General features: G+C 43.9%; 1 protein-coding gene across 3 annotated transcripts in view; it reads right to left on the bottom strand.

Moving 5' to 3' along the window:
* JPH1 (junctophilin 1) overlaps nt 1-11,246 on the bottom strand; it is an 84,119-nt gene extending 72,873 nt beyond the window's left edge. For all 3 annotated transcript variants that reach the window (XM_067712030.1, XM_067712029.1, XM_067712028.1), the window contains exons 1-2: nt 10,629-11,246; nt 5,282-6,041 (exon numbers count right to left, since the gene is read on the bottom strand). In XM_067712030.1, the coding sequence (XP_067568131.1) occupies nt 5,282-6,041; nt 10,629-11,007 (1,139 nt within the window). In that variant the 5' untranslated portion in view covers nt 11,008-11,246. The remainder of the gene's footprint in view (nt 1-5,281; nt 6,042-10,628) is intronic.
* Between the last annotated feature and the right edge of the window lie 10,824 nt (nt 11,247-22,070).

The raw sequence follows: 22,070 nt of genomic DNA, 5'->3' as shown, positions 1-22,070 counted from the left end.
GTACCCAAAGTAGTGAGGATGTGATTCACTCATTCATCAAATATTTACTAGAGCTCTTACAAAAGTGCCCTGATCTCAACTAGCTGCTGGTAATACAAAAGTGAGCCCAGCTGCCTTCGGGGCCTGGCTCTCCAATCTAAGCTGGAGAAAGAGATATTACACACACATACTGAAATACAATGACGATTTAGACCAACGGGGGGATTTGGACTGAGGGGGTGGGGTGGGAGGGGCAGGGGTGGGGAAACCCTCTGTGAAGAAGAGGCTCTATGTCTAAAGCAGAGTGGGGAGCAGCCCGAGGGGCTGGCCAGGGGAGCCGGGCCTGGGTACCAGCCAGAGGGAGGGATGAGCAAAGACTCCCCTGAAGGAAAGCTGTAGTGGCTGCGTCATTCTGGGCATGGAGGAAAGGGGAGGAGTGGCATGAAATTGTAATGTACCTTTTTAAAAGAGAAGTATGGGAAATATATTTTTCCTGTAGGGTTAAAAAAAAAACCCTGTCATTTTAATATGTGAGTCCCAAACTGGCAAACAGGGAATCCAGTCTCTGGTTCTGCAAACGGACAGAGCAAGCTCACCAGACCCCTTGATGCTGAAGTTCTCCACGTGCTATCTGGCTGCTTCCATCCCCCAAGCACAGCAGGGCTGGGCAGGGGACAGCACATTCCCTGTCTAGTGCTGCCGTTACCACCTGAAGTGGCACTAATGGTGGGGGAGAGGTTGGGAGCAGACAGCTCCACCCCACTCGTCAGCCTGACCCACCACTGGCACTTCACAGTGGTCCTGGGGGATTCCCAGCCCATCACCCGACTAGCTGCAGTGAGGCTGGCCAGAGTTAGTGAGTAAGGGTCACTATCCCACTCCGCTCTATCCTCCCTTCTTAGTGTTCTTTCTTCTAATCTGATAACAACGAAGCAAGTATAAACAAATACCTGTGGTTCTCAGATGCTTTAGGCCAGAGCTCTCCCATCCTTTTCAACACACCTCTTCCACCCTTTAGCATAACTACTCCTTCTAAGGCCCAGATTCTACAAAGCCCTTCCCTCTGTCTACACCCCTCCCTAAATTATCTATTCGTTTCCATGGAAGCGTGGTTCTCAAAGGGTCACTTAAATGCCTCAACCAAATGCCTCACCTTAAAATCCCTCCTTAAAATATTTTTCTCAAGGAACAGTCATTTGAACATCTGTCTTAAGGAATTATTGGAGACAAGAGTTAGCGGAGTAAAAAATGACCAAATGAGAAAAATGACTGAAATGACAGGGACAGTGGGGTGACCTTGGGCAGAGCCTCGGTCTCTGCCTCTGAAAATGAGGAGCTTGAAATGTTCAGAGCTGCTCCCCTTTCTCTTGCACATTTCTTAAAAAACAAGGTGGAGACATTTTCTCAATCCCATGTGATGACTTTTACTCTCTGGGCCAAGATAAGAGGAGAACAAAACATTTTTAAAAAATCTTATTAACATAAAATCATATAAATGTTTGGAATTAGAACAGACACCTAAAGAAAGGTTATAGGAGTTGGCAAATCATTAGCATCCCTTAAAGTTTTAACTCTTTTTTTAAAATTTTTATAAAGTTTTAACTCTTTGAGTGCTAGCCAAACTAGCTAGGAAACTTTCAGTAACTACTGATTCTACTGCATTATTTCTACCATCTACTACCTCTTCTCTGTCATCCTCATATTCCCTGATCTATAAGAATTAAGTCCATAATAAGCCTTCAGAAATAAGCCTCCTGTGTTTACTGGGAAGATACACCACTCCGTCTGCAAGGAAGTAAAGGAAAGATCCACAGATCTATCATGTTTTCCTGAATCTTTGGGCCGAAGATGGCTGGTTCCATGTCTCCTGATTTCCTTGAGGAGCCATTTTCACAGAAGGTAATTATTTTCCCTCAAAGCTAGGCTTTGTTTCCAGATAAAATAAGGTGATGGTACAAAAGCGGATCCAGGGCTTCCCTGGTGGTGCAGTGGTTGGGAGTCCGCCTGCCGATGCAAGGGACATGGGTTCGTGCCCCGGTCCGGGAGGATCCCACATGCCGCGGAGCGGCTGGGCCCGTGAGCCATGGCCGCTGAGCCTGCGCGTCCGGAGCCTGTGCTCTGCAATGGCACAGGCCACAGCAGTGAGAGGCTCGCGTACCGCAAAAAAAAAAAAAAAAAAAAGCGGATCCATTTCCCTGGGATTTCAGAAACAAACAAAGATCTCTGTAGCATAAAAAATAACAGTGCTACAATAATAACACTATCAGGGAGGCAATCTGAAGTGGTCAATAACCATTAACAGATCATCTCCCTTTGTTGCTAATGTTGAACTAGTGATTTCAACAGTGGCCGCTGCCAGGAGTCTTACTTTCTAGTTCTTATTCTGCCATCACTGGGGCAAGGGAGGGGGAAGAGTGTCTTTATTTCTTAAACTTTTGATATTTTTAAAAGCAAAAACCATTAATAACAACTGCTAGAAGGGTCAGGAAGGACTGAGCAAGTTGCAAAACTCTGTATCTGAAGTAGTCATTAAAGCAAGGAATCTGGAAAGACACTAAACCAGTGAAAGTGAAATATAAAAGGTTAATCGGGCGTTAAAAATTTTTTTGCCTATCATGTCATCAAAACAGTGTTTTTTTCCTTGTGGTAAGAACACTTAACATGAGATCTACCCTGTTAAAACGTTAAGCACACACTACAGTATCGTTAACTACAGGCACAATGTTGTAGAGAGCTCTAGAACGATTCAACTTGTTTAACTGCAGCTTTATACCTTGGAACAGCAACTTCCAATTTCTCCCTCCTTTCAGCCCCTGGCAACCACCATTTTACTGTTTCTATGCGTTTGACCATTACAGATCTCGCCTATAAGTGCAATCATGCAATATATTTGTCCTCTGACTGGCTTACATCACTAAGCATAATGAACTGAGCATTCTGTAAACAGCTAAGTGAAATCTTTATGAAGGCGTTAACTAGCTAGAAGTACAAGCTCTTAAGCTAAATGTCTGTTAATTATAAACTATTATAACACACTACTCCCAAACTACATAATACCACCCCAAAAGACTTTCGACAGAGAGACTGTGCCTAGAACTTGGATAAGAGTTTTACGATACCGGTAAAATCAGAGATATCTGCATCACAGCTTTTTGTTATGTAGCTTCGTCCAATTTAATCATAAAAGTCAATAATTAAAGCAAGCATAAGAAAGGTATTTGCTAGAATGTCCCGCACAGGTTTATCTTCCACCTGCCAAGACTGAATTACCTCTAGTATTATCACTAGGTGAAAACAAAAGGGAAGAATCCAAGAGCACATTTCAAATTAGAGACTAGGGCCTAACGAAAAGTATATCAATTCGCTCTAAAAGTTATCAGAGGGCCATGGAAGCTGGCAAGGTTAGATGTGCCAAGTATCCTATCTACAAGCAAAGTAAAAAGCAAGTAGATGCGATGCCTGGTGATCAGAGAAAACCATGATCTACAATAAAAGATGCTCAGCAGATAGGAGAGACCGTTCTTGAAAGTTTGCGCCAATTAACGAGCAATATTAACTTTAAAATTGGGTTTGGGATAAACACGGAAATCTTGAACACTTTAATATCATATATATCTAAAAATAATACAAAAACCAAGACCGCCTCCACTTTCCAATTAGCGTTTCAGACACTCAGAAGTAAACAGCAGCCATAAAATAGGGGCATTTAAAAAAAAAAGAATTTCAGGGCTTCCCTGGTGGCGCAGTGGTTGGGAACCTGCCTGCCAATCAGGGGACACAGGTTCGAGCCCTGGTCTGGGAAGATCCCACATGCCGCGGAGCAACTAGGCCCGTGAGCCACAACTACTGTGCCTGCGCGTCTGGAGCCTGTGCTCCGCAACAAGAGAGGCCGCGATAGTGAGGGGCCCGCGCACCGCGATGAAGAGTGGCCCCCGCTTGCCACAACTGGAGAAAGCCCTCGCACAGAAACGAAGACCCAGCACAGCCATAAATAAATAAATAAATTAAAAAAAAAAAGAATTTCAGAAGTCTAGAAGTATTAAGTTGAACAATATGAAATCGCCATTTTTTGTACATCGAAAAGTTTGAACATCAAAATTTTCACATGGTTCCACCAAAGAAAAGGGAGGGCTCATTAATTTAATGGTAAGAATAAAAACCTGAAGACATGCTAAGAGTTCGTGGTTTCACAAGGAGGTTTACTTCAATGCGAGGATAGTACTGAAGCAGGACAAGGGTTTTTAATATTCTACGATAAACGTTATGTCTCAAATCACACGAAACTAGGGCCAGTCAGTACCTGCTCAAATGAGCCTAAGAATAAAATTTTCCACGTAAAACCGTCCCACTTTCTTTTTTGACTAACATATGACATCCAACTCTAGTAAAATTCTATTCCCAGTCGGTTTCTCCTGGTTGGATGCCTGAACCTGGCTATCATGGGTAGAACTTCAGGGGCGTGCCCACATACACCTCACTTCTCAATCTACTATTCACCACTGTGTCCTACTCACTCCAGCCCTCCTCTGCCGCTCTTTCTTTTAACCTTGGCACACTGACAGTCCCATCTGTCTTTGTCAGGCTCTCCCCACCCCCTTCCTTTCAATATACCAGTGATCTAGGCTTTCTTGCATAGAATGGGGGGATTCTGCCGAGCCTCGGTCACTCTGCCTTTCCCATGTAGGTAAGCTTTGCTGTTCAAAGAATGTCTGCTGGATTCTGTCATGTAGCTTTACATTTCTGCCTTATCTGAATCCTGGTGAGTTTCCCAAAACCAATCTCACCTATAAGGCATCAATAAACAGAATTTGAATATTATAAATTAGGATAATTTTCTAAGGCAGAGTTGTACACACCTCCAACTTTAATATTAGAATAAAGGGACTCACCTACACTAGGTGGGTTTCCAGGTGGATGGTATTTTCTTTCCAGCACACAAAAGCACTGTGCACTCTCTGGAAGTATTTCAGGGGTACTTTTCTTTCTTAAAAAAAGTAACTTTCTGGACTCTGGGAAATGTACACAGGCTCTGAGTCAACTCCATCACGTTCAGTATTAGGGAAGTAATTTATATGAGGAAGGGAACCGCAATGTGCCTTCGACATTTTTTGAGGGCGGAAACTTTCAGAAGAGTGCAGGTACGTTTCTGACTCATTCTATTGGGCTTAATCATTTTCCACCTTTGATTCCGGCAGTTGTAGAACCTATTTGGTGATGTCACCAAAGGACTGACAAACATATTATTTGATATTCCACTGTTGTGAAGGACCCGGGCAGAACCACCCATCCTGTGCGTACATACCTTGAATTTGCTATTTCCACTTTGGTTCTCGCCATGGCGGCTGCCCTTTGCGCGCCTTCGATCGCTCTGTCCACCTTCTCCCTAGTTTTTGTATTTCTTATTGGTATAAGCTGCTTCCTTATTCCACGGACCAGAATATTATTTTTGTATTTTCCCTCTTCCTTAGAGCCGTCGGGAAACACGGTGCAGCCATACCCGTGCCTCTTGTTATTTGCCCACTCGCCTTCATACTTCATGCCGTTGGAGCGCTCGCTGATGCCGAAGCCGGTGCGCTTGTCATTCTTCCACTCGCCCATGTAGGTTTCCGTGGTGGTGGCGTCCACGTGGTCTTCCACCGGGCAGAAATCACAATCTACGTCGCCGAAGCTGATGGTGGAGTTGGCGTCGCTGGAGCTGATTCGGCTCATGGCCGCGTCGCTGCGGACCGAGCTGCGCTTGCTGGAGATGGAGGACTTGGATTCGGACTTGCGCAGTTTCATGCTTCCCAAGAGGGAGCCGCGGCGGAAGAGGCCGCCCTTCTTCTTGCCCGCGAGCTCGGCGTCTGCATGGAAGTTGAGCACGAAGCCCCCGCGGCTGCCGGCCGGGCTGTCGGCGGCTGCCGCGGCGTCGTGGAGCACGCTGCCGTTGCTCTGCTCGCTGCGCAGCGAGGCCAGCGACGTGCGCAGCGGCGAGCGGATCACCGTGGCCATGCCGTAGGGCACGCTCTGGCGCACGCCGTAGCCGTGTCGCATGCCGCCGGCCCACTGGCCCTGGTAGGTACCTTCGAGAGACCGCAAGAGAGCACAGCGTAAGTCTGGGGCCGAGGGGGCGCTGGCGCCTGCGAGCGCGGGGCGCGCACGGCTAGAGCCCTGCGCGCAGGCCCGGCGGCCCAAGGTTTAATCCCGCACATTGCCAAGTCAACTCTTAGGGATGCTTTTAAAATTCCATTTGTGAATCCCGTCCCTGAGATGTTGTGCCTAGACCTTTTCTGTAATTGTATGTAGGCTTTTTGTATACAGCTGTGGTGGCTAAAAAGCGCGCACTGTTTACCTTTGGGAAAACTGAGATAAGGCCAGAGGAAAACTTCCACACTTAGCATTACGGAATTCATCTCAGGGCAAAGGCGTGCTTGACAGTGTCCACTAAAACCTTGTTGACACCAGATCACTTTTTCAATGAATATTATGCCTTCTCAGGAAAAGAATAATCTCTAATCGAAAGCATTTGTTTTCAGTAAGTTTTTCTATTAAATAAATTAGCATAGACGTTTAAAAATTAATCTGGAGCAGCTTTTTAAATAACCTTAGGAGGAACTGAATGTTAAGATTAGGGAACTTAGAATTTTCTCTTCTACATCAAGTTCATTTCCTTTTAATTAAAGGAAAATTTTAAATTAAAATATCCCCCAAAAGAAGCTATGTAGAAATTTTAAGATGTAATTACTTCTTTATTATTCCTAACTCACAATATCACAGAACACCAATCATGATAAGTCTGTCTTGACTTCTTTCAGTTTGATTATACCGAGCTACCTTGCCATTTTATATTGCCGTGAAAAGATTTCTATTGCATGGCATACAGTTATTTTTAAAATACCGAGAAGTGCTGCTTATAGTTTTATATCATTGTGTTAACAAGGGCTGATTACTGCACTTAAAAGTTAAAGCCATAATGGCTCCAAAGTCAAAAGTTTTGACTAATTTCAAGACTACCGTCGCTTTCTGTTCATTCTGATATATTTTTGGTATATAAGTAGACAGTAGCAGGGAGACAATGAAATATGAAGTGGGTCTGGTACTGTGAATGTCATATTCTGGGTAGGTCTTAACATCTTAACCTGACACCTAAGAACTTCTGAGGAGGTGGGCATAAACCCCAAAGGATAAGATAGTCAAATAGAACATTTCAGATCAAGAAGCTTTCTACTGAATATTAGCCATCTCCAAACAGGGAAGGAAACTGAATTATTTCCTTAATAATTATTTCTTTAACAGGGAAGGAAACTGAATTATTAGGAAATTGCAACTTACTTTCCCTTTTCCTGATAGATAAAATTTTAAGTTCTAAGATAAAAGTTATACAACCTGACTTACACGCACTAAAACTACCTTATTTTTAAATACTTTGTTTAAATAAGCAAGGAATGCTATAATTGTATCCTTCTACATAATGACAAGTTAATTTTGCTAGAACAACTTCCAACATACTGTTTGATATCAAGAAGTATTTACACTTTTAAAATGCAACCATACTGTCTTAGGAATTCCTAACACTGAAGGGAAATTAACAGCTAGTTTCCTTAAACTGCTATCTCCAAAAAGTATTTAGAATTTCCAACGACGTATTGCTTGAAAACTCTAAGTGGTTTAAGGCAACAGCAATAATTAGAAAGTTTAGGGTGTTGCTTAACTGTCCAGTTGAGAAGCAGAACAATGGCATTGGCTATATTCCCGTCCTATTCTGTTGAGGAACAGTATATGGAAGAATTCCTCCACAGAATTGCTAGAAACCAATTTACAGTCAAAGTGTTAGTGGCTCATCTGAAATTTAAAACAGGTTTAGTTTAGTCAATGAACCTAGCAAAAAAAGGGCCTCTAGTTCTTTATGAAGCAGGTGGTTTCCACCTGCTCCCTGCTGCTCAAATAAAGTTCTAATTAGTTCCTCGCAATCCCTTAAATATAGATGCATAGTTCACAAGTTTAAAAATTATTTTCATGGGTTTGAAGTTATGTGCTATGATTCTGTGTCTGGGAGCTGATTTTCTAGATATGGCCATTTTCACTAAATAAGCTTGTAGTGGAAGGCATCCAGTTCAGAAAGAATACCAGTCAAATTTAGACTTTATTATGCCAAACTTAAATCTACATGCTGTGAATGGGTATGTGCATGTGCAAGTATGCATATAATTAACAAAACAATGTGTCTTCCTAGATATTTTCAATAGCTTCATGACAGGTGAAAAAAGGAACCACAGCAGGATCAGAATTTGCACCAAATATTCTGGGCACCTAGACTTGGATTTCATGAGCATGGTACTAATTTATTCTTAATATTCAGGGGCTTTCTATTTCAGTAACACTTCACACACAAATCACTAATAAAATAAACCGAGTGATACTTGTCAATGGAATTATGGCTTCCTTCCTCTAGTTTAATGCCACCACAAAATACATGGAATCAGATTTTCCCTAGGTCTGAAAGGGTAGCTAGGGGTGGACTTGTGGTGCAGAGGCAAAAAGTAAAAATAGGGGAAGTGATATGTCCTGTTTTGGCCAAAATCTTTGCATGAAATAAGTTGTAGCAATACACTTCAATTTAGACCCCCATTTTATGATTCAGGACTTTCTAATTAACTGATTGGCATCCGAAAGAAAAACACAGAGTAGGAATTCAATAGTGATTTTTAAGAGTTTTTTCTCCCCTTCCTAATTGGTAGCATATTAGATTTGTTTTTGGTAGAAAAAGAGAACCACAGTCCTACAGTGATGCCAAATTTTGAGGTTTTTAAAAAATTCTTTTAAAAGTTAGTTTTAAAACAAGATGCTGATTATCTACCCTCATCCTAGACACTTATTTGAGCTTCCACAACACATACACAGAGGACCTTTACTGTGCTACATATATATATATATATATTGATTGCTAGGTATAGTGAATACTCTAAACCAAGAGATTTTGTTTAATGAGTAGTAACTTTGAAAGAAGACATTTATTTTTAGCCTTCCAAATACTGTGGTAAAAGAACTATCCATGGCCTTCTTGAAAGGTTATAAAATAATGCACACATTTGAAAGATAAGTTTTGTATTCCAACTTTCGAGCATGGAATTTAGTTATATTGTAGACCCGGGGCCTCCAATAAAATCCAATCACAAGCTAACATGTTTGTAAGGCTGTGAACCTAAGGCACTCTATGCCCATTCAGAACATTTAAGGGCCCTAATTACTGTGGAACTTGAAACTCATGCAGCCCATATACAAGTATTTAAGTCCCCCCCCTTTAATCCATGAGAACCATATCCTTCATTTATACTGTAGGATGAAAAGATGTCCTTTTTAGCAAATCCTACCATTCTGCCGTTTTGCATTTGAAACACGGCCCAACTGTTCTGAGTAAGTGAAGTGTACAAATTGTATAAGCTTTTATATAAGCAGTGGCCTGACTGGGGTTGCCGTGGGCTGGAGAAACTTTTAACTGGATCCCTTTAATATCCTCCAACTCTGAGCTGCAGAATTCTGACCTTGCTTCCTACAACCCTCTTCAACTAACTGATTATGTTTAGTATATGAAAATGTATTTTACCAAAGCATAAGACATGCATGCTTCTCAGTTTATTACAAAAGGAAATTCATCAGATTTTGATACCTGTTTCAATAATGTTTCCTGGCTGGAAAAAAAAAAGGGAACTCTGCCCTCTTATATACAAAATTTCTTTTGCAAATATTGTTTAAATATTAAAACAAGGTGAATTTTGCTCACAGCCAGCATACCATTTCGGTCATACACCTTAGTGCAAACCGGCGATTTCGTACTGCCATTCTCAGGAGGAAAGTAGCTGTTAACTTAGCAACTATACCTTTCAATTGTATTTTTTAAAACGTAGACTCCATTGTTCATTTCTAAAGTGTTTTCCTCATAATTTGTCCAGCTATCTGCAGCTCAACAATGAGTACCTTCTTTTGATGGAAAACCAATACTTCAAGAAACCGAATGAAAAACAGAAAGAAAACCCCACATCCTCCGAATCCCACCTGCATCCGGTGGCCTCTCCACTCCCATAACTAGGATCTTTCCAAAAGCACCTCAGATAAGGAACAATTCCCCAACATCCTAGTTAATGGGGTTCTGGCTTCTATCTTTAGGCTACTAGAGGACCAGAAGCGAAATACGACTCCACGTGAAACCAATCCCAGGAGCGGTCCGCAGCGACCGCCAGCCTCACAAGCCCACGGCGTTCGCTCTAACTCCATGGGAGTGGTGATTTCAAACCCGCCCGGGAGAGGGAGGGATCAGGAACGTAATGTGACGGGCTCAAGTGACAGCGTCCCCTCTCCAGCCCAACCCTCCCGGGCGCGCTCCCTCCCGGTGGCAGCGCGGCGCCGGCCAGGTATATTCACGCCTTGCTCCCCAGGGTGTGCACACACCGCCCGCTCCAAGAACCGGGTCAGATCCAACCCTTGCGCACCAGTCGCGTCCCACTGCACCCTCCCGGGAAGAGCGGGCGCGGGAAGAGGGTGGGAGGCTTCCCCAGGTGTTTTGGCGGGTTTCCGGACACGTGCGCCTCGCGTCCTCCCCGCTTCCCCGCAGTCTGGGCAAAGCCCACCGCACTAGCTCGCGGAGCAGCCGAGCCGCCAGCGACGCCGCTCACCTCCGTCCCCGTAGGTCTCCACGCCGTACCCGTCCTGCAGCCCGTTACTCCAGGTACCCTCGTAGCGAGCGGGGGTGCACAGGCTCTGCCGAACCCCGTAGCGCCCCTTGAAGCCATGTGACCACTCCCCCCGGTACATCCACTTGCCCTTCGTCTCCACCCCCAGCCCGTGCCGCTTGCCCTGCGCCCAGTAGCCCTGGTAGGTGTTGCCGCTGGGCCAGGTGTAGCCTCCGACCACCTCGAAGCCGTGCGACCAGGAGCCCGAGTACTCGCCCTGGCCCTTGGGCCCCGTGCAGATGCCATGCCCGTGCGCCTTGCCCTCCTCCCAGCCGCCGCAGTAGGTGCCGCCATCGTCGAAGTCGAACCTTCCGCCCGTCATTCGGGGGGCAGCCCCGGCGCGCTCCCCGCGGGGGCACGGACGCGGGCAGAGCTGGGCACGGCAGGGTGTAGCTCGGGGGTGGAGGCCCGGCGGGCGAGCTCACGACAGCGCCCCGGGCAGCTCGCGCCGCCGCTCGGCTCCAGTCCGACGCCGCCCCCGTCCTCCCCTCTTCTCTCGCCGCTGCCGCCGCCGCCACAGCCGCTTTCCTCCTCCTCCTCCTCCTTCGCCGCCGCCGCCGCCGCCCTGGCCAGCGCCGCGCGCGAGAGGACAGCCCGGGCTCCGGAGCGGACCTTCAGCTGCTCCCACCCGCCCACGTGAGCCGGGCGCCGCCCCGCGCCCGCCCCTCTTCCCCTCCCCGGGCGCCGAGGCCCGGCCCCGCGGCGCTCCCGCACCGCCCCCCCCCCCGGGCCCTGCCCCCAGCCTCGGGAGCCGCCGCTTCCCCGGCGGGCGGGCTGGCTCGGGACCGGCCGGCGCACTTGTGTTCTCGCAGCGGGATGCGGGTGGGAGGGCGATTGTGCCCAGGGCCGCGCGCGAGTCCCCGCCTGCCTGGAGGAGGAGGCGAGGCCGCGTGTGTGGAGGCAGCTCGCGGGCGGCGGAGGCCCAGGTGTTTGTGTTTGGGGTTTATCAATGTGGTGACGCGCCCATAAGTGCGGCCACGTGTGTGTTGAGGGAAAACTCATATGCGTGTTTGTCTGCATGGGGTTCGTAGTTGCATTTTTTCGGCCTTCCAATTTGTGTACTGTTGCGTTTGTCATGCTCAGCTGTCACCGTGAATTAACATCCCCCAGATACATGTATGCATGTGAGATAAGTCTGCCACAGCCTAGATCTAATTGTGCAGAATGTTCTTTTACACCTACCCATTTCAAAGCACATGTGTTTGCATTTATTTAATGAATATACAGGGGGAGAGCAATGCAGTTTGAAAAAGCACAGAATAAACTGGTGAGTTTTTTTGTTTGTAATAATGAAGAGGGTGTTTTTAACCTGTCTTTGCAGGGATATAGGGTATTTGCTTCTACCTCAGAGCCTGCTCCCTCTAATGCCTCATTTATTCTTCTAACAACCCTAGAAATTCTTCAGCCCGGAGCTGTGTACCCAAAGGGCAGACGGCTCAGTCTGTGTATGTTGTATAAGTGTCTGGAATGCACACCTGGTACCTCTCCACTGGCATCCACAGTTTAAGAAAGTAAATAGAAGCTTTCAAGGAGGAATATGGTAAGTAAAACACTGCTCTAAACTTACAAAGAGTCCCTGACCTACAAAACTGGAGACAGGTGTCAGCTGATCTACTTTCCAGCTGCAACACTGCTTTGTTGAATTCACTTTAGACAACTCTTTTAAACTTTTAAACCTCTATTTCACCATCTTCCAAATGGGAATGACAAGATTTACCTTTCACTTTCAATGTTAGATAATAACTGAATATACTGTGGGTGCAGTGTAAAGCCAAACATCAGAGATTTGTTAATAGGCAAGTTGCTAAGTCAGTATTGCCTCTGGGGAAAGCAGGCACTGGTTTCAACCTTACCCTTAAAATACCCATGGGAGACACTTCTCTGTGGTTCATAGCCAGGGGTCTTGGGTTAGCCTCTCAAGGACACTGCTTTGCAGAGCATTCCTGGTATTCCTTAGGCTGAGAGGCTTTTGGATGACACAGTAAGCACCAGAGGCTGCCAAAAGTTCTCTCACTAGGTTTTGATAATCAGATAAAAATATAAGGACAGGTGTCAGGGAAGGCAGCGGGGAAAACGGAGACTAAACTGCACAGAAAAGGAACTGAAACTGACCTTGATTGTCTCCAGCTCAGGACTGGAGCTGGCCTTTCCTGCTTATCTGGCTGAAATACTGAAAGAAAAATCTCAGTTTACACAGAACCAAATCACCAAAGAGAATTAGAAACCCTTATCCATGGCGCTGCCTGCGGAGCTGCCAGGAATAGTGCTTACCCTAGTGGCCTGAAATAATTATGCACCTTGCTCAGCATCTTGTCCTGGGCTGGGGATTGATTTAGGCCACTGGGAAAACGAAGGCCCAGGATTTTGCAGCTGAGCCATAATTCCATTTTTCTGGATCAGGAGCTAGTGTAGACGGTCCCATTTCCATCTGTTTTGGGGTTCTTTTTGATACGCGAAACTGTGGGATCGCTCAGGCCAACATATTTTTTTCTCATTTTGAACTGGATTTCTTCATAGAGTAACTTTTGTTTTTTTGCCTTTTTATTTTCGACCCACCCATGTGTGTTAGGATCTACATATATGAACATTTAAGGGCTAAACTTGTGTTTGCAGGCATGGTGGAAACATTTAACGCTTTTTTACTTTTCCTAATTAGCTGTCAGGCAAATGATGGACTTTCTGAAATACACAGCACAGAGTAAGTAAGTTTCTGGATCTATAATGGATGTGTAGTCCATCCATGGTAGATGGACAAAGGGCGTTGGTGCAAACACATCTGGGAAGAATATGGAGATCTGGGGACAGTAAAAGATATGCTCATTTATCCCTTAATCTTTTACTCTTGCTATCCCTCATAGATGTCTTCCTTGGAAGGACCCTTCATTAAAAGAAAGAATTCACCACCAGGTGTCTGCTATTACATTTCAACTCATCAGTCCTAACTCGACTCTGCCACTGACTCTCTTCACAGGGGAAAATTAGTATTGAATTTTTGGTAGTTCACTGAGAGATTTTTGGCAAAAAATCATACATACAGAGCATACGACCCATGCTTCCATTTACCTGCTGTCATCCCGGTGCAGTGTTTCCCCAGTCTGACTGATATGTTCATTAACGTCAGTGTTCAGGTTCAATGGCAACGGTTGGAGAAGACAAGGGAACGAGAACCAGGAAGAGGAAGAGGTGCTGAGGACGGTGGCACAGCACGTAGGAGGTAGTGGAATAACGCTGCAGTTTACTAGTTGGGGTTAGTAATGTCCTCATTGAGTTGAATTTAGTTTTAAGAGGAGATTAGTAAGAAGAGAATATGAATGTTGGTTTGACAGGTGGGGTGCGGGAGGCCATTAAAGCCCAGGGGCCAGCAGCCACGCTAGCGCTTGGTTTTTCTCCACTGTTTAAAATGCGGCCTTGTAGATTTCCATTCTAGAAAATTTTGTAACAAAAAGTAAGCCATTTGAGTGTGAATGTCTAGTAACAACATGTTGGTGAGGATGTTTTGCTTAGAATTTTATCTTTTTTTAATAGAAGATGTGTTTAAAATTTTATTGGTGATTTCATTTATTTACATATTAGAATTAGTTACTGAGAATTTTTAATAAAACTACAAATGACAGAAAGCTAATCTGGAGGTGTATGTTGTCCGAAGTGTGCTTATTGATTCAAAGTGTGTACAAAAGCAAGTAGAATTTAAATTACTTGATTTATTATATAAGTCAAAATGAGTTTTACTACTATTATATATAGGACGGATAAACAACAAAGTCCTACTGTATAGCACAGGGAACTATATCAATATCCCATGATAAACCATAATGGAAAAGAATATGAAAAAGAATATATATGTATAACTGAATCACTTTGCTGTACAGCAGAAATTGACACAAATTGTAAATCAACTATACTTCAGTAAAATTTCAAAAAGAGTATTATTAGCATATCTGTGATAAAAGATTCATAAAAATTTTAAAAACTTGCCCACAATAAATAAAAAGTTAAGAAATATGGCCATAAGCTTTGCAGATACCATGAAGTCAGAAGAGGAAGCGACTTACGAAATTAATGAGCTTCACAACTTTGAAGGAAATTACGGTATGCCAGATATGTGTCAAGTTCTTTACATGCATTAATTCATTCAGATCTCATGATAACCCATGCTAGTAGTACTAGTGTTATAACCATTTTACAGAAGAAGAAAATAAGCTTTAAAACAGTTAAGTGTCCAAGATCATTCGAGGTAGAAATGGTTGAGCTGGAATTTAAACCAAGTCTGTCTGATTCTCTTAATTACCACTCTTTATTAGAGTGAGGGTGAGAACTTCCAAATGGAGGAAGGAAGCAGGCTGGGTGGAGAGCAAGAAGGGGTGGTGAAGATGACTTTTATTTATTTTTTAGAATAGCTGTCCAGGTGACGGTGATGCTACTGGCTAGAATTAAAGAAATGGAGGAAGAAGAGTAAATTATAGAGGTTGGGAAGATAGGTTCATATAGGAAAAGATGATCAGAAATATATCTCAGAGATGTTCAATAGGCAGTTGGGGGCTTCCCTGGTGGCGCAGTGGTGGAAAGTCCGCCTGCCGATGCCGGGACACGGGTTCATGCCCCGGTCCGGGAGGATCCCACGTGCCGCGGAGCGGCTGGGCCCGTGAGCCATGGCCGCTGAGCCTGCGTGTCCGGAGCCTGTGCTCCGCAACGGGAGAGGCCACAGCAGTGAGAGGCCCGCGTACCACAAAAAAAAAAAAAAAAAAAAAAAAAAAAGGCAGTTGGTAATGCAGGTCAAGGACTAAAAATAAATTAGTTGATAAGTAAATATAGTTGTCCTCAGTATCTGTGGAAGATTGGTTCCAGGACTGCCCCTCCCAATACCAAAACCCACGATGTTCAAGTCCCTTACAGAAAATGGCACGGTATTTGTACATAACGTATGTACATCCTCCCATATTCTTGCAATCCTATCTAGATTCACCTAGAATAACTAATACAATGCAAATGCTATGTAAACAGTTGCCAGCACGTGGCAAGTTCAAGCTTTGCTTTTTGAAACTTTCTGGAATTCTTTTTTTTTTCAAACATTTTCAATCTGCGGTTGGTTGAATCTGTGGATATTGAATCTGATGCAGCATAAGGAAGGCCAACTGTAATCCCTGAGTTTCTCTTCTGACAGGTCTCTTTCGGTAGCCCTTCCCTTTGAGACTTGTACCATTCATGCTGGCCCACTCTGTAGGAAGCCAGCAACTGGCTCCGTGCTGTATTTTTCAGACAATCCATCTTCTCTAGGTCACTCCCCTTGTTTATCTAGGACCAAAGGCTTAGCTGCTCTCCCCCACCTGCTGTTGCCTGCCATTGTCCCCAGCAGCCTCATCCTGGCCTCACCATCCGTCGTGTTTCTCAGCATCATGGCCTTTATCTTAAAGTCCTCAGACATAGCGTGGCCCTTACTTTGACCCATACGTAGGCCAACACTGAAAACTAGAACTTGACAATCTCCCTCTTTGACAACACTCGCTGGTCTTTCCCATTCACTGAACAAGCCATGGACTCTTAGCCAAGTCTCCACTCCTTTGATGCCCTTCATGTCCTCCTGGCCCTTCCCTATCCTGCCTGAAGGCCCTAATGCATCCTTTCCTCAGCATTGTCCTTTCTATAGTGACCTCCTAGTTCATCTGCCTGCCCAGCCCCCAAGCCTAAGCCACAGTTTCTCATCCCCTGCTCCTAGGAAGCCCCTTCTGGAGAGAATCACATTTACCAGTTGTCATTGCAAATCATGGGTGTCAAGCCTCAGGCAACCCCTCCAACACTGCGTGGCCTATCTCTTCCCAGGCAACTTCCAGAAGCCCATCACCATCCCTGAGCCCCTCTTTCTTTCCTACTTGTCTTCTCTCTCATGGAGGAAAAGAGCTAACCCCTGGGAACACCTTCCTTCTCTTCAGATTGGTTCTCATTTTCTTCCTTTCTTCACGACCTCATCCCAGAGGAAAAGATGTCCCTTTTCCTCTCCACGTTCTGGGTCAATTCCTTCTCTCTTGGATATACTTTAATTTCTTTTCTTCCCTCCAACAGAGGTGCTCGTGTGTCCTCTATGTTAAAACAGCCCTCATTTCCTGGTCCCGCTTTCACCTCAAGTCTCCTGTCTGTTCTGGAAACTGCAAACTTCCCTGAATGAGTAGGTTACGTTCACGTTTTTCCTCCCCACCTCTCATTCTCATGCCACTCGATTTGGGTTCTATCCTCACCAGTCCAGTGAAGCTTGTTTAGCCATTAGGGACCTCCTAGTTGACAGATACAATGGCATCTCTTCAATTCCTATCCTGCTAGGAGTGGCAGCTGCCAGTCTGATATTTGTGAACACTTAACCTCCCTCAGCTTCTGTAAAACCCATCTCTCTCAGCTTATCTCTCCTCTCCCTCTTCCTCTCCTACCGCTTTAGCTGTCTCATTCCCTGTGTATTTTTCCTCTTATCCCTTTCTAATCTCCTTAGGCTATCTTTTGTTTCCAAAACATTAGCTTCATCGTAGCCAAATTTCCTGTAATTACTGGATACTTGTTGGCTTATTTTATACAACTAGGCAATCCTGCCCTAGGGCCCAAGAGTCTAATTTAGAAATAGTCTAATTCTGATATAAAAACACCAGCTGAGCCTTATTTAAGTCTCAAGGGCAGGTCTTTGGTTTCTTCCCATGACTTGTCCCTTGTGGCTCTCTGCCTGCTCTTTTTAATGAGCAGTGGTCCCCTAGACTTAGCATATGTGTCCAATGATGAGGCTCACGGGGGCTTTCAGAAAAGTTCTAACAATGAAAAAGGTGAATGACAGGTTAAAGGGAGACTTAAAAGAGATAGTAAGCTTGAAGACACAGAGTAGACTGTTTCAGGTACTAGGTCTGTGCATTGAAGACCTACTACCTGAAGCAAACCGTAAGATGTATTTCTATGTGTGTGTATATGTGTGTGTGTACGTATATCTATGCACTTGTATATATGATGACTCGGTTAGGTTTGGAGACAGAGAAGTAGCTCAGACCTTGCTCTTAAGGGTATAAAACATACCTAAAGAGGCAGGAGATAAAAATGAAAAATAATAAAAGTGCAAGGGAGACAACTATAACTAGTAAACAAGCACCAAGTGTGATAAGGGTTCAGAGGATAGAGTAGTTTTGCGGGCTGCTATAGTTGAAACGATTCTCAGGAATCATGGGCGTACTGTTTAGCTTTGTGGATAATGTAGAAGGTGCATCCTTCCAGATATCTCTAAAGGGATGGTCTTCTTAAGAGACACTGTACAGAGGGAAGGAATGAGGGGAATTCATGACTGTGATTGGGAGAATAGAGGAGACCTCCTGGAAAAGAGGTCCCTGGAATTGAAGGAGAAAAGAGGATGAGTTCATCTCTCTCATGCAACAGTGAAAATCATAATGCTTTATTCTGAAAATATGGATGAAAGGCAACTCAGATTTTGAAATAACACAAATTGGGGGTGGGGGCAAGGGACTATAAAAACATACTTGGGAGTGTTGCTATTAAGATGGTAAAAGTTGTGAAAATTGATGGGATAACCATTTCCTAAAAAGGTTGAATAGAGGAGGGCAGTACATCAACATCCATTCATGATAAAGACTCGACTCTTTCCAAAGTGGGTATAGAGGGAACGTATCTCAACGTAATAAAAGCTATTTATAACAAACCCACAGCCAACATAATACTCAATGGTGAAAAGTTAAAAACCTTCCCACTAAAATCTGGAACAAGATAAGGATGCCCACTCTCACCACCTCTATTCGACATAGTATTAAAAGTCCTAGCCGCAGCAATCAGATGATAAAAAGAAATTAAGTGTACCTGAATTGGAAGGGAAGGAGTAAAATTGTCATATGCAGAATACATGACACTATACATAGAAAACCCTGAAGACTCCACACAAAAACTACTAGAAGTAATAAATGAATTCAGCAAGGTAGCAGGATACAAGATAAACATACAGAAATTGGTTGCATTTCTTTACACTAACAATGAAATATCAGGAAGGGAAAGTAAAAAAAAAAAATCTCTTTTAGAATTGCATCAAAAAAATAAAATACTCAGCAATAAACCTGACCAAGGAGGTGACAGACATATATGCTGAGAACTAGAAAACATTGATAAAGGAAATTGAAGATGATTTAAAGAAATGGAAGGAGATCGCATGCTCTTGGATTGGAAGAATTAGTATTGTTAAAATGGCCTTACTACCCAAAGCAATCTACAGATTTAATGTGATCCCAATCAAATTACCCATGACATTTCTCACAGAACTAGAACAAATAATCCTAAAATTTATATGGAATCACAAAAGACCCAGCCAAATTGCCAAAGCGGTCCTGAGGAAAAAGTACAAAGCTGGAGGCATTACACTCTGAGACATCAGACAATAATACCACAAAGCTACAGTAATCAAAACAGCATGGTATTGGCACAAAAACAGACATATGGATCAATGGACCAGAATAGAGAGCCCAGAAATAAACCCCCACACCTAAGGTCAATTAATCTTCGACAAAGGAAGCAAGAATATACAATGGAGAAAAGACAGTCTCTTCAGCAACTGGTACTAGGAAAACTGGAGAGCTACATGTAAATCAATGAAGTTAAAACACTCCCTCACACCATGCACAAAAATAAACTCAAAATGGCTTAAAGACTTAAATATAAGACAAGGACACTATAAAACTTCTAGAAGAGAACATAGGCAAAAGATTCTCTGACATAAGTTGTAGCAATGTTTTCTTAGGTCAGTTTCCTGAGACAGCACCAGGAATAAAAGAAAAATAAACAAATGGGACCTAATCAAACTTAAAAGCTTTTGCACAGCAAAGGAAACCATAAAGTGAAGAGACAACCTATGGACTGGGAGAAAGTCTTTGCAAATGATACGACCAACAAGGGCTTAGTTTCCAAAATATACAAATAGTTCATATAACTCAATAACAAAAACCCAAACAGCCCAATCAAAATATGGGCAGAAGATCTAAATAGACATTTCTTGAAAGAGGGCACACAGATGGCCGACAGACACATGAAAAGATGCTTCACATCGCTAATTATTAGAGAAATGCAAATCAAAAACACAATGAGGTATCACCTCACACTGGTCAGAATGGCCGTCATTAAAAAAGTCCACAAATGATAAAAATGCTGGAGAGGGCGTAGAGAAAAAGGAACCCTCCTACACTGTTGGTGGGAATGTAAATTGGTGCAGCCACGATGGAGAACAGTATGGAGGTTCCTTAAAAAACTAAACATGGAGTTACCATGTGATCCAGCAATCCGACTCCTGGGCATATATCCAGACAAAACTAAAATTCAAAAAGATACATGCACCCCAATGTTCATAGCAGCACTATTTACAATAGACAAGACATGGAAGCAACCTAAATGTCCATCAGCAGGTGAATGGATAAGGAAGATGTGGCACATATATACAATGGAATATTACTCAGCCATAAAAAAGAATGAAATAATGCCATTTGCAGCAACATGGATGGACCTAGGGATTATCATACTCAATGAAGTAAGTCAGACAGAGAAAGACAAATATCATATATCACTTATATGTGGAATCTAAAATATGATGCAAATGGACTTACTTACAAAACGGAAACACAGACATAGAAACAAACTTCCCTAAGGGGAAAAGGGGGGAGGGGTAAATTAGGAGATTGGATTAAAATATACACACTACTATATATAAAATAAACAAGAAGGTCCTACTGCAAAGCACAGGAAAATATATTCAATATCTTGAAATAACATAATTAAAAAGAATATGAAAAAGAATACACATATATGTATAACGGAATCACTTTGCTGTACACCGGAATCTAGCACAACATTGTAAATCAACTATAGCTCAATAAAAAATGTTTTTTTAACCAAGAAGGGAGGTGCACAATATTGCTGAAAGCACAACTAAGGAGTTGCCAAGTGACTGACAGCTGAAGGAGAGAAAAAAACAAATCCATTATTAGGCAGTAAAGAAACGCAAATTATAATTGGGGAATGAATGGTACCGAGAGATCTGGAATGGGATTAGAAACAATGGCCAATAATAGGAAAGGCTTCCCTCTAACTAAGCGACATTGGGGACTGTTGTATCCTTGCCAAGCGCTGCAGTCCCAGTCCACATATCACCTCAGCACACACACCTTAGAGCCCTGGGGGATTCTTCAGATACTGACTGCATTCCAAATACAGCTTAAATTCCTCTTCCTTTCCTTAAACACACTCTAGAATGTTTGTTATCGCTTGCATCTCATTTACTACTTTCACATAGCAAGCGCTTTTTAAAGCTTACTGAGAAGGAGAAACACCCCATGGGGAGGCTGCAGGGGTGCACTGCTGAGATCTCCCTCCAAGAGAACCTGCGGCAGGCGAGGAGGGTACTTGGTGGATAGCCTCCAGCTGCGGCGACTTCAGATCTGTGGTGGTGTTTGCAGTCAAGGCCATGCTCTACCCTGGGACATCCCCTCCAAAGTAAAAGGCAAATCGCTGCATCTCGTGGCCTCTGATATACAACAACAACAACAAAAAGCAGAGGACCCAGTAGGCCTCTTGGATTCTGGAAGCAACACCACACTTAGAAACTGCTCCAGCCTCTATGCTGAGCGACATGGATGGAAGGCTGGCAGATTTGAGAGGGCTCAGAGCTGGAAAGAGTTTTGCAGGAGGCCCAGGCAAGCAGCCCTGCCTCTTGGGCCATATGATCAGGCAGATCTTTTGGTGCTGGCGTCTGGTGTCAGTGGTGAGAAAAGATATGATAGGAAGATTGTGGCAGGCCCCAGTGGAAGAATCACAGTGCAGGTCTGTGGAGATCTGAAGCAAGGCCATAGCGTCTGCAGAAGAGAATATAGAGCTTCTGAGGATCAGTTCCTTGACTTTGGCAAAAAAAAAAAACAAAACACACGACTGCTTGACCATGGGACCCCAAATGACTGTTACTTTAGAATTTCCTATGATGAGCTGGGTCCTGTAGAACCCGCCAAAACAAAGTTGTACAGACCCAGAAGCAGTCTATTGTAAGATGAACGTGGTATATCCAGGGTCAAGCCGAGCAGAACCAGAGGACACAAGTAAGCTGCAAGAACAGGTGGTCCAGAGCCCCATGTCCCCTAGAATTGCACTAGCACCCCTTCCCCAGCTCTTACCTATGGGAAGATTACCAGCTAAAGAGGAAGAAAAGCCTGCACTTGGTTTATGGATGGACAGCCTATTATGTGGATGAAGCTGAAAATGAGTGGAGGCTGCATTACAGCCACACTCAGGAGTGGTCCTGAAAGTATGCAGAGAGGGAAAATCTTTCCAAGGGGCAGAGCTGTGAGTGGTGAACCTGGTCATCTATTTTATGTGAAAGGTGGGAAA

Source organism: Pseudorca crassidens, chromosome 17 (assembly GCF_039906515.1).
Source record: "Pseudorca crassidens isolate mPseCra1 chromosome 17, mPseCra1.hap1, whole genome shotgun sequence".
Classification (NCBI taxonomy): domain Eukaryota; kingdom Metazoa; phylum Chordata; class Mammalia; order Artiodactyla; family Delphinidae; genus Pseudorca; species Pseudorca crassidens.
This window is presented reverse-complemented; position numbering and strand designations above follow the sequence as displayed.